The following is a 12692-nucleotide window of genomic DNA, read 5'->3' on the forward strand; positions in this document are numbered from 1 at the left end:
ATCTGCTACCTCTATCTGTCACGTCTCCCCCATTCACCCATTCAACACTTGTTAAACAAGACAGTTGACGCAATAGTCTGGAAGTGATTGATGTTTTGTAATTAAGGCACCAGAGTAGGATTAATTAATGATATCAAATTAAATTGATTGGTTAAAAGGCCATCCACACCTAGGACGATAACTCGAACGATAATTTTAAAAAATATATATTCTAATTCCGGTGAACAGGAGCATTCGCACTACAACGACAACTACAAAAAGAGTGGAGAATGATAATGGGAGCTATCAACAAAATGTCCCTGTCCCTCCAACGATAAAACATCGCAATCAATCAAAAACATGTTCTATTGAAGCGTTCTTGGTTTTATTTGCAAGAGGCTGCTCAGAGAGTAGAGGAGGCATTGCTTACGGTAAGCTTGCCTGAGTAGCTGGCCATGTGTGAGCATACTGGTGGCCACATTCATTATAGGACGACATGGGAGAATGACGATCCACGAACAAGAAGTGCATGAGAAGGCCATATTTTATGTTGGTAGGCCTATCTGTTAACAATGATGCATCCTGACAAAAATACACACTATGACTGGCCTGCTAATGTGCATTTCTGGACCTTGTAAACTGTCTAGAATAGACCCATAACTGATTCAAAGGGTTGCATAATCAGGCAGTTATTTCAGCATGAAGCATTCAAAACGGGACATTTGAGTGGTTATTCAGTTTAGCCTACACACAGCACAGCAGTTTACAGCCCTAGATTAAAATTGGTACTCACTTAATAAAAAAGTATACATTCCAGATTGCGCTGTGTAGCCTAGGTAAAATACTTTTCTGGTTTAAAAATGTAGGACTAATTTATTGTGGAGCGCATGTCCTGAAGTGCAGCCCGATTCTTTCATAATATGATGACTTTTTTTCATTCACTTTGACAAGTAAATATTTATAGATCTACTATTTAGCTAATGAATGGCCTAATATCTAGATAATATTTCTTACTTCGGCTACACTATAGCGTCTCTCTTCCAGCTGTTCCTGAGGACATTCATTTTTGAATAATAATTGTTGTTTTTACTAGGCCTAATAGCCTTTTCGTAGTAAGAAACAATTCAGCTAATTGCTGAATGTAAAATAGGCCGAATGATCTGTCAGGGAAAGTCAAGGAGAGAGAGTGAATTGGTGTGATCACTTTGTCCTATGATGTTAAGATTGTTGCACTGATGCGTTGCAAATGGTTGCACAGGACAAGGCAGAGAGATGAGCACAGCGAAAAGGGAAATTGGCAATCATTCGAAAAAAGAAAATCACTTTGCAAACCACTTGAGCAACGAGGCAAGCAATGATGTAGAAGATGTGCAGGCTAAACAGCGTTTGTTGTTGAATTGCTACATTTAAATGAGTTTCTAACTATTTTTCATTATATTATTATTGAAGTATGATTTGCAGCTGTCACTGTGACAAAGAATACACCCTGAAGCACTAAATGGTCTGTGTTACCTCCTATTTAATAGGTCTACAGCGTGCAGTAGGATGCGTTTATCCATTGATTGACAGGCGTATGATAAACGATAACGGTCCGCTGGTGTGGATGCTCGCCAATGTTTATAGTTACAGTGGGGCAAAAATGTATTTAGTCAGCCACCAATTGTGCAAGTTCTCCCACTTAAAAAGATGAGAGAGGCCTGAAATGTTCATCATAGGTACACTTCAACTATGACAGACAAAATGAGAAAAAAAATCCAGAAAATCACATTGTAGAATTGTTTATGAATTTATTTGCAAATTATGGTGGAAAATAAGTACAGTTCCTTGCGAAAGTATTCGGCCCCCTTGAACTTTGCGAACTTTTGCCACATTTCAGGCTTCAAACATAAAGATATAAAACTGTATTTTTTGGTGAAGAATCAACAACAAGTGGGACACAATCATGAAGTGGAACGACATTTATTGGATATTTCAAACTTTTTTGACAAATCAAAAACTGAAAAATTGGGCGTGCAAAATTATTCAGCCCCCTTAAGTTAATACTTTGTAGCGCCACCTTTTGCTGCGATTACAGCTGTAAGTCGCTTGGGGTATGTCTCTATCAGTTTTGCACATCGAGAGACTGACATTTTTTCCCACTCCTCCTTGCAAAACAGCTCGAGCTCAGTGAGGTTGGATGGAGAGCATTTGTGAACAGCAGTTTTCAGTTCTTTCCACAGATTCTCGATTGGATTCAGGTCTGGACTTTGACTTGGCCATTCTAACACCTGGATATATTTATTTTTGAACCATTCCATTGTAGATTTTGCTTTATGTTTTGGATCATTGTCTTGTTGGAAGACAAATCTCCGTCCCAGTCTCAGGTCTTTTGCAGACTCCATCAGGTTTTCTTCCAGAATGGTCCTGTATTTGGCTCCATCCATCTTCCCATCAATTTTAACCATCTTCCCTGTCCCTGCTGAAGAAAAGCAGGCCCAAACCATGATGCTGCCACCACCATGTTTGACAGTGGGGATGGTGTGTTCAGGGTGATGAGCTGTGTTGCTTTTACGCCAAACATTGTTGCCAAAAAGTTAAATTTTGGTTTCATCTGACCAGAGCACCTTCTTCCACATGTTTGGTGTGTCTCCCAGGTGGCTTGTGGCAAACTTTAAACAACACTTTTTATGGATATCTTTAAGAAATGGCTTTCTTCTTGCCACTCTTCCATAAAGGCCAGATTTGTGCAATATACGACTGATTGTTGTCCTATGGACAGAGTCTCCCACCTCAGCTGTAGATCTCTGCAGTTCATCCAGAGTGATCATGGGCCTCTTGGCTGCATCTCTGATCAGTCTTCTCCTTGTATGAGCTGAAAGTTTAGAGGGACGGCTAGGTCTTGGTAGATTTGCAGTGGTCTGATACTCCTTCCATTTCAATATTATCGCTTGCACAGTGCTCATTGGGATGTTTAAAGCTTGGGAAATCTTTTTGTATCCAAATCCGGCTTTAAACTTCTTCACAACAGTATCTCGGACCTGCCTGGTGTGTTCCTTGTTCTTCATGATGCTCTCTGCACTTTTAACGGACCTCTGAGACTATCACAGTGCAGGTGCATTTATACGGAGACTTGATTACACACAGGTGGATTGTAATTATCATCATTAGTCATTTAGGTCAACATTGGATCATTCAGAGATCCTCACGGAACTTCTGGAGAGAGTTTGCTGCACTGAAAGTAAAGGGGCTGAATAATTTTGCACACCCAATTTTTCAGTTTATGATTTGTTAAAAAAGTTTGAAATATCCAATAAATGTCGTTCCACTTCATGATTGTGTCTCACTTGTAGTTGATTCTTCACAAAAAAATACAGTTTTATATCTTTATGTTTGAAGCCTGAAATGTGGCAAAAGGTCGCAGAGTTCAAGGGGGCCGAATACTTTCGCAAGGCATTGTATTTGGTCAATAACAAAAGCTGATCTCAATACTTTGTTATATACCCTTTGTTGGCAATGACAGAGGTCAAACGTTTTCTGTAAGTCTTCACAAGGTTTTCACACACTGTTGCTGGTATTTTGGCCCATTCCTCCATGCAGATCTCCTCTAGAGCAGTGATGTTTTGGGGCTGTTGCTGGGCAACAAGGACTTTCAACTCCCTCCAAAGATTTTCTGTGGGGTTGAGATCTGGAGACTGGCTAGGCCACTCCAGGACCTTGAAATGCTTCTTACGAAGCCACTCCTTCGTTGCCCGGGCGGTGTGTTTGGGATCATTGTCATGCTGAAAGACCCAGCCACGTTTCATCTTCAATGCCCAAGCTGATGGTAGGCTTTGTTACTTTGGTCCCAGCTCTCTGCAGGTCATTCACTAGGTCCCCCCGTGTGGTTCAGGGATTTTTGCTCACCGTCGTTGTGATCATTTTGACCCCACGGGGTGAGATCTTGCATGGAGCCCCAGATCGAGGGAGATTATCAGTGGTCTTGTATGTCTTCCATTTCCTAATAATTGCTCCCACAGTTGATTTCTTCAAACCAAGCTGCGTACCTATTGCAGATTCAGTCTTCCCAGCCTGGTGCAGGTCTACAATTTTGTTTCTGGTGTCCTTTGACAGCTCTTTGGTCTTGGCCATAGTGGAGTTTGGAGTGTGACTGTTTGAGGTTGTGGACAGGTGTCTTTTATACTGATAACAAGTTCAAACAGGTGCCATTAATACAGGTAACGAGTGGAGGACAGAGGAGCCTCTTAAAGAAGAAGTTACAGGTCTGTGAGAACCAGAAATCTTGCTTGTTTGTAGGTGACCAAATACTTATTTTCCACCATAATTTGCAAATAAATTCATTAAAAATCCTACAATGTGATTTTCTGGATTTTTTTTTCTCATTTCGTCTGTCATAGTTGAAGTGTACCTATGATGAAAATTACAGGCCTCTCTCATCTTTGTAAGTGTGAGAACCTGCACAATTGGTGGCTGACTAAATACTTTTTTGCCCCACTGCATGTATCATTCATCGTTACAGTTATCGTCCTTGGTGTGGATGGCCCTTACATCCAATAGGCGATAATTGATAAAGACTGTGAAGAAGATCAGTAAATCAGCATTCGTCATCATTACCACTGTGTATGGTCATTCTTCAGTCTTCATTTGTCACCTCGTCAATTTATGATGATTGTGTTGTGCCTATCCGACAGTGCTTGTCCTCTGTAGCCAACATACAACTACATACAAGTACACAAAGTATCTATAGTTCTGTATGTATGGGTACTTAGCAGAATATCACATGTATCTCATCTATAGTTTGTTAGCTTTCCACTTCACAGACAATCCAGGACACCGACTGGTATTGAATGTATGATGCATAATAAAGTGTCATGATAAACCCACAGTATTGTAGAACCTTGTAGAACCAAAAAGGGTCCAATCACTTGGTTCATATATGAAAACCCTAAAATGTCTATATAGAGACCTTTTGTAGGGTTCTTTGATCAGAACCCTAGAGGTTTTTTTCGCACTGAAACCAAAATGGTTCCATATACTGTAAAACCCTGCATGGTGACATTTATGGCTACTACTATTACATAGTAATATGTATTGCTAAGAATATAATTTAATAAACAATTAAATCATGGAATTTGTCATTATTTGCTAAATTAGTTTGGAAATATTTACAGGTGGCCAGGGAGGCATCTCTTTGTTTGAATGATGGCCCATGTCAACTCTGGCTGATATCTTTACAATACAACTTTGTCCATTAGTTACAGCAAACAACAAAAGTGTCTCTCCTGCTTCGTTCTCAACACCCCCCAAACAGCAGATCTCACACATACAGAGCAGCTCACAGATTACCGCACCTGTACATAGCCCACCTATAATTTAGCCCATTTAAATGGTTAGTTGGCTAGCTTGTAAAGTGGTGAATTGAAGTAGCCTAGCTTTTTATGTTTAGCTAGCTAAGTGAGCTAGCCAACTAGCTTAGAAATGTGGTCAAATTCTAATAACGTTTCATCTTTGTTTATCAAGCCTATAGTTTATCATACGACTTTGGCTTCTTATATTTGAATTGTAATGTGCTTATTGGGTAGGTTACATGCAAGTTAGTTCAACCACCATCCTCTGGCATCATCATGCCGTTATGGCAGTTGGTGTTGGAATGGCAGTTACATTTTGAATTGACCAAAAGGCTCTAAATAGAACCCCCCTATTTTATCCAAGAGTGCATGCTTTCATTATACACATCATTTCCTATTGCATGCTAGCATTTAGTTTGCGACAGCACAGGTTTGTATAAACCTTGCTGTTTGCCACACAGACCTCGGCAACAATGTTGTAAAATATGACTTCAATGTTCCCCTGCCGTAGAAAGCAAACGGTATCGTACGCCAGCTAGCCATGTTCCTGAACAAGCAAACTCATGCAGCAGCAGCATCATTAATAAAAATTAAAAATGTCAATGCGAAACAGCTGAAACAAATTAAAAGGGAATGTTAATTGTAAGTTCAAGATTCTTTGCCTTCACTGGGTATATTATATAGAACCTTTTTTTAGTAAAGGGTTCTTTAATCTTGTCTAAATAACTAAAAGAACCCCAAACTGTACAACAAAAAACATCAGTTTCCTCACTACAAACTCTAGAGTCTCGAACACAGCCCAAGCAGAAGTGTAGACCAGATACACTTACGTCTGTGCAGTCAGAGAGCAGGTGCTTCTGGAGGGAGTCTGCCCCCCTGATGAACCTCTTCCTGGTCCCAACCCGGTCTGCTAGGTTACCCATGGTGACCCAGTCCAGAACCATAAGACACAAGTTTGAGGGAGAATAATTCAGATAACTTGTATAACTCAAATTAGCTTCTCTCAATATGTCTAGTATCCCTCTGTCTCTAACGCTCTCTTGCTTTCCCTCACTTTCTCTCGCTTACACATCTCAGTCTCCTAAGTGAATCTGGGTTAGACTGGTTCCTTTCGGAGCGGCTGCTAAAATAGGATGCCCCCTAGATCAGAGGGAGAAGGGCAATGCGGTCTGAGGGGACCTGGACTCGGTAGAGGAGACGGAAAGGTCATACACCCAGCATCACAGATTACAGATGGGGATGAAGGAGAGGAGAGGAAGGGGAGGAGGAGAAAGTACTGAAGAACGGACAAGAGAGGGAGGAGGTATAATAAAGGTGTCTGAACCAACACTGTCAATGCCAACAAGTAGCTAGTAGCTAGTAGACGTTTTCACCTCTTCCCTTGCAGAATCAAAGTACTCAGTCAACTGAATCTAAGACCTCTGCCTCTTTTTCAAACAAATACAATCTGCTCCCAAAATGTGCATGAAAGCAGTACCTACAGAACAGAACAAAGCAATCATTGCATAACCATCCCACACAGCCAATACTAACCAAAAGACTTAAGACGAGTATTTACAAGCAACAAACACGTATATGATCTAAACTAGCTTACCTTCCCTCCACATTAGATGAGACTGGTGTGTATCATTGCCCTCTGCTCAGTGGTGTACAGTTTGGCGTAGGAGTGTGTCTATCTCGGCAAGAGTGTGTGTAGCATACTGTGTGACTCAGAGGTTATGTGAGTCGGAGCTGTATGTATGCATATTATGTAGTGTAGTGTGTGTGCTTGGATTTGAAAAGCAGAGTGCAGAGTGTGTTTGTGTATGTGCACCTGTGTTTGGGAGTGTGTGTCTGTGTGTGAGTGTATGCATGATTGCATGCATGTGTGTGTGTCACACTCCTTCCCACTCCTTGCACACAAACAAACACACACACACACACACACACTTCTTTGAGGCCCTGAGATCCCTGTCATTGTCCTGCTTATGTCCTGCTTAACATAAACACATGCAAACAGCTACAGCGGTAGTTTAGGTAAGTGGAGAGGCATAGTAGTTGATTAGGTAATGTGGCTAGAGTTTGACTTTGTATTCCGTCCTCATTGATCCCATCCCCACACACACACACACACACACACACACACACACACACACACACACACACACACACACACACACACACACACACACACACACACACACACACACACACACACACACACACACATCATAGCACTACCAGTAAAGAGCTGAATCCCTTAACTGCAGCCAATTTGATCGTACACCGTAGCTATCATTCTCCTCTGATGGTTTCCTCAACACAACCAGAAAAAGTTATGTGAATAGTTTAAAACCACTAAAAGTCTAAGCCGGGTGGGGGTACTAAGCTAACATATGGAATTGTTTTAAGATGGTCATACCATGGATCATTTAGCTATTTGTTTTTGAATTTTAGTACCCTTTAGGTATCAAAAAAATATATACACAAATGATTTGATAATACTGAATTTGGCCTTTACTACTATAGCCCATAGAAATGTATTGAATAACACATTCAGAAATGGCAAAAAAGACAGTCAAAAAATAAATCGTAAGGAATATGGTTTTGAAGTGTCTGTCCTATATCTAGGAGAGATAAGAAAGCTCAGGAAATATATATATTTTTTACACATATTTAACACCTCATTTTTGTTGGCACTAAACTAGCTCTATACCTCCATTCATTTGTATGGGACACAGTACATTCAGACAAGTCCAGTGACACTTGTGGGGGTCGTAGAGCAAAACGGGATATGAACTCGGGATATGAACTCACAACCTCTTGGTTCACGGCATTCCAATCTCCCTGCTACGCCGTCATACTTGTATCAATGACTGATTTCACCTGTAAGCCTATTCCTACTTTGCACTTCAAAGTAAATCTCAGCTCTGTTTAAAAAAAAACACTGAAGAAAAACAATTCTATTTATCATAGTGATTCAGGAGAAACATTAAAACAGAATAATATGCCGCACCAAACATTAGAAAACTTTACTGAAAACCCAAACTCAAATTCTGGAAATAAGTCAATTCAATACATTTGACAATAGTCCGATTAACTGATAACTAAGGGCAGATGGCACTTTTTTGCTGAGTGACGAGATGTATTAAAATTCATGTGTAGGTGTCACGACTTCGGCAGAGGTCAAGGGCTTTTGGTCACCTGAAGGCTCTGTTTACTATGTCTCCCGTGCTGGCGCATCCGGATCCCTCCTTAGCGTTCATAGTTGAGGTGGACGCGTCCGAGGCTGGAATAGGAGCTGTGCTATCTCAACGCTCGGGTACGCCACTAAAACTCCGCCCCTGTGCTTTCTTTTCGAAGAAGCTCAGCCAGACGGAGCGAAACTATGCCGTGGGGGATAGGGAGTTGTTGGCTGTTGTCGGAGCCTTGAAGGCGTGGAGGCATTGGCTTGAGGGGGCTACACACCCTTTCCTCATTTGGACTGACCACCGAAATCTGGAGTACATTCGGGCAGCGAGGAGACTGAACCCTCGCCAGGCAAGGTGGGCCATGTTTTTCACCCGTTTTGTTTTCACCCTGTCCTACAAACAAGGTTCCCAGAACGTTAAGGCGGACGCACCATCTCGACTGTATGATACAGAGGAACGGTCCACGGATCCCACTCCCATAATTCCAGCTTCTTGCCTGGTGGCACCGGTGGTATGGGAGGTGGACATCGAGCGGGCGTCACGTGCAGAGCCTACCCCCCACAGTGTCCAGTTGGGTGTTTGTACGTTCCGTTTGATGTTTGCGATCGTTTGATCTGTTGGGCCCACACTTCACCCTCCTCTGGTCATCCTGGCATCGGTCGGACAGTGCGCTGTCTTGCTTGGAATTACTGGTGGCCCACGTTAGCTAAGGACGTGAGGGTTTATGTCTCCTCCTGTTTGGTATGTGCACAGTGCAAGGCACCTGCCCAGAGAGAAATTACAACCCCTTCCCGTTCCGCAACGACCGTGGTCACATCTATCAGGGGATTTCGTGATGGGATCTTCCCCCGTCACGGGGTAACACCACGATCCTGGTCGTTGTGGATCGGTTTTCTAAGTCCTGCCGTCTTCTTCATTTGCTCAGTCTCCCTACGGCTCTACAGACTGCGGAGGCCCTGTTCACCCATGTATTCCGGCACTACGGGGTGCCTGAGGATATAGTTTCTGATCGGGGTCCCCAATTTACGTCAAGAGTCTGGAGGGTGTTTATGGAACGTGTGGGGGTCTCGGTCAGTCTTACCTCAGGTTCCCACCCCGAGAGTAACGGGCAGGTGGAAAGAGTCAACCAGGATGTGGGTAGGTTTCTGCGGTACTATTGCCAGGACCGGCCGGGAGAGTGGGCGATGTTCATCCCCTGGGCGGAGGTGGCCCAAAACTCCCTCCGCCACTCGTCCACAAACCCATCTCCTTTTCAGTGTGTGCTGGGTTACCAGCCGGTCCTGGCACCATGGCATCAGAGCAAGATCGAGGCTCCTGCGGTGGATGAATGGTTTCGGCACTCGGAGGAGACTTGGAATGCTGCCCATGTGTGACTACAACGGGCCATCAGGCGGCAAAAGGCGAGTGCCGACCGCCACCGCAGTGAGGCCCCGGTGTATGTACCGGGGGATCGGGTCTGGCTCTCGACCCGAAACCTACCCCTTCACCTGCCCTGCCGGAAGCTGGGTCCGCGGTTTGTGTGGCCATTTAAAGTCCTGAGGAGACTGAACGAGGTTTGTTATAGGTTACAGCTCCCCCTGATTACCGTATTAACCAACCCCTCGTTCCATGTGTCTCTCTTCAGGCCGGTGGTGGCTGGTCCGCTCCAGCAGTCTGAGGTGCGGGAGGTTCCTCCGCCCCCTCTGGACATCGAGGGGGCCCCGGCGTACACCGTACGAACCATCATGGACTCAAGGCGTCGGGCGAGGGACCTTCAGTACCTCGTAGAGTGGGAGGGGTACGGCCCGGAGGAGCGATGCTGGGTACCGGCGGAGGACATCCTACACCCATCTTTAATACAGGAGTTTCACCGTCTCCGTCCGGATCGCCCTGCGTCCCATCCTCCGGGTCATCCCCGAGGCCGGTGTCAGCGCGCTGCTGGAGCCGCGTGTCAAGGGGGGGTGGTACTGTCACGACTTCGGCTGAGGTCGGCTCCTCTCCTTGTTCGGGCGGCGTTCGGCGGTCGACATCACTGGCTTTCTAGTCATCACTGATCCATGTTTCCTTTTCCCTTTTGTTTTGTCTAATTACGCACACCTGATTTCTATTCCCTTATTATGGTCCTTATTTAACCTCTCGTCTACCTTTCTGTTTGATCCGTGATTGTGTTGTGTTACCGTGTGTGTTGGAGGGTTTTTTCTATACGTGATGTTTCCTTGTTGGAGATATTCCAGTTTTTTTGTTTTAATATTTTGAGTAAAGACTTTTGTGTTTTTCCTGAAACCTGTGTCCTGCGCCTGACTCAGACAACGAACCCAGCAGTGTGTTACAGTAGGGGACTGCTGAAATTCTACAGAAAGATCAGCATACCCCAAATCCAGAGGTTGTGAATTCAAGTCTCAAGGTGAAAATGAAAAGACGGTACTAAATGATCATGTCAAATGTAATCCTATTGCCATTGATTAAAGCTTTCTACACTATTTTAGCTCCACTTATCTTAAAACCCCCATAGCATTTCATTACTTTACTTATCATGGTTTAGGAAACCTGAGACAATCACGAGACTAAAACCTCCATGGAACCATGACACAACATCCCAAGAACGTTCAGGGGACCTTCAGGTAACCATGACACAACGTCCCAAGAACATCCTAAAAACGTCCCCGGGACAGACTGGGAACTATAAAAAGGTCCCCTAAAGAACGTTCCCTTTGCACCATCTCGCAACGTCCTAAGGACAAGTAAAATGAAAGTCCTGAGAACATCCTAAAAAGGTCTTGACATGGTCCTCAGTGACGTCCTGGGAATGTACAGGGATCTAGGCTAAGGTCCCCCAGAAAACATTCCCCTGGGAACATTACACAATGTTCTTAGAACATTCTCAGAACATCAGTGGGATAATGTCACGCCAAAACCCTTAAGGGACCTAAAGGGAATGTTGCTAATTGTCCTTAGGACGTCCCCTGTTTTCTGGGTATACAGTATGTGATTCTTTGAGGAGTGAACGCGAGCGTCCATGCAGGTGTGCGTGAATGTGTGCACGTAAGTAAGCAAACTAGAGCATTTTCAGTCCCTTATGAAGTGCTGTATCCCTCTCCTGAGTGCCCGGAGAGGATATATTCTCCTCTGGATGTGGAGACATACAGTGGGGAGAACAAGTATTTGATAACCTGCAAAATCAGCAGTGTTTCCTACTTACAAAGCATGTAGAGGTCTGTAATTTTTATCATAGGTACACTTCAACTGTGAGAGACAGAATCTAAAACAAAAATCCAGAAAATCACATTGTATGATTTTTAAGTAATTTCATTTGCATTTTATTGCATGACATAAGTATTTGATCACCTACCAACCAGTAAGAATTCCGGCTCTCACAGACCTGTTAGTTTTTCTTTAAGAAGCCCTCCTGTTCTCCACTCATTACCTGTATTAACTGCACCTGTTTGAACTCGTTACCTGTATAAAATACCTGTCCACACACTCAATCAAACAGACTCCAACCTCTCCAGAATGGCCAAGACCAGAGAGCTGTGTAAGGACATCACGGGTTAAAATTGTAGACCTGCAGAAGGCTGGGATGTGCTTCAGGACAATAGGCAAGCAGCTTGGTGAGAAGGCAACAACTGTTGGTGCAATTATTAGAAAATGGAAGAAGTTGAAGATGACGGTCAATCACCCTCGGTCTGGGGCTCCATGCAAGATCTCACCTTGTGGGGCATCAATGATCATGAGGAAGGTGAGCGATCAGCCCAGAACTACACGGCAGGACCTGGTCAATGACCTGAAGAGAGCTGGGACCACAGTCTCAAAGAAAACTGTTAGTAACACACTACGCCGTCATGGATTAAAATCCTGCAGCGCACGCAACGTCCCCCTGCTCTAGCCACCGCATGTCCAGGCACATCTGAAGTTTGCCAATGACCATCTGGATGATCCAGAGGAGGAATGCGAGAAGGTCATGTGGTCTGATGAGACATAAATAGAGCTTTTTGGTCTAAACTCCACTCGCCGTGTTTGGAGGAAGAAGAAGGATGAGTACAACCCCAAGAACACCATCCCAACCGTAAAGCATGGAGGTGGAAACATCATTATTTGGGAATGCTTTTCTGCAAAGGGTACAGGATGACTGCACCGTATTGAGGGGAAGATGGATGGGGCCATGTATCGCGAGATCTTGGCCAAAAACCTCCTTCCCTCAGTAAGAGCATTGAAGATGGGTCGTGGCTGGGTCTTCCAGCAT

General features: G+C 43.9%; 1 protein-coding gene across 9 annotated transcripts in view; it reads right to left on the reverse strand.

Moving 5' to 3' along the window:
• LOC118385286 (regulator of G-protein signaling 3-like) overlaps positions 1-12692 on the reverse strand; it is a 249205-nt gene that overhangs the window by 124635 nt on the left and 111878 nt on the right. Inside the window, exon 1 of one of the 9 annotated variants that reach the window (XM_052521186.1) lies at positions 6134-6241. The exons of the other annotated variants lie outside the window; for them this stretch is intronic. Within the exon in view, the coding sequence (XP_052377146.1) occupies positions 6134-6226 (93 nt within the window). The 5' untranslated portion in view covers positions 6227-6241. Of the gene's footprint in view, positions 1-6133; positions 6242-12692 lie in introns of those variants that run through there. 9 annotated transcript variants of the gene reach the window in all.

Source organism: Oncorhynchus keta, chromosome 6 (genome assembly GCF_023373465.1).
Source record: "Oncorhynchus keta strain PuntledgeMale-10-30-2019 chromosome 6, Oket_V2, whole genome shotgun sequence".
NCBI lineage: Eukaryota > Metazoa > Chordata > Actinopteri > Salmoniformes > Salmonidae > Oncorhynchus > Oncorhynchus keta.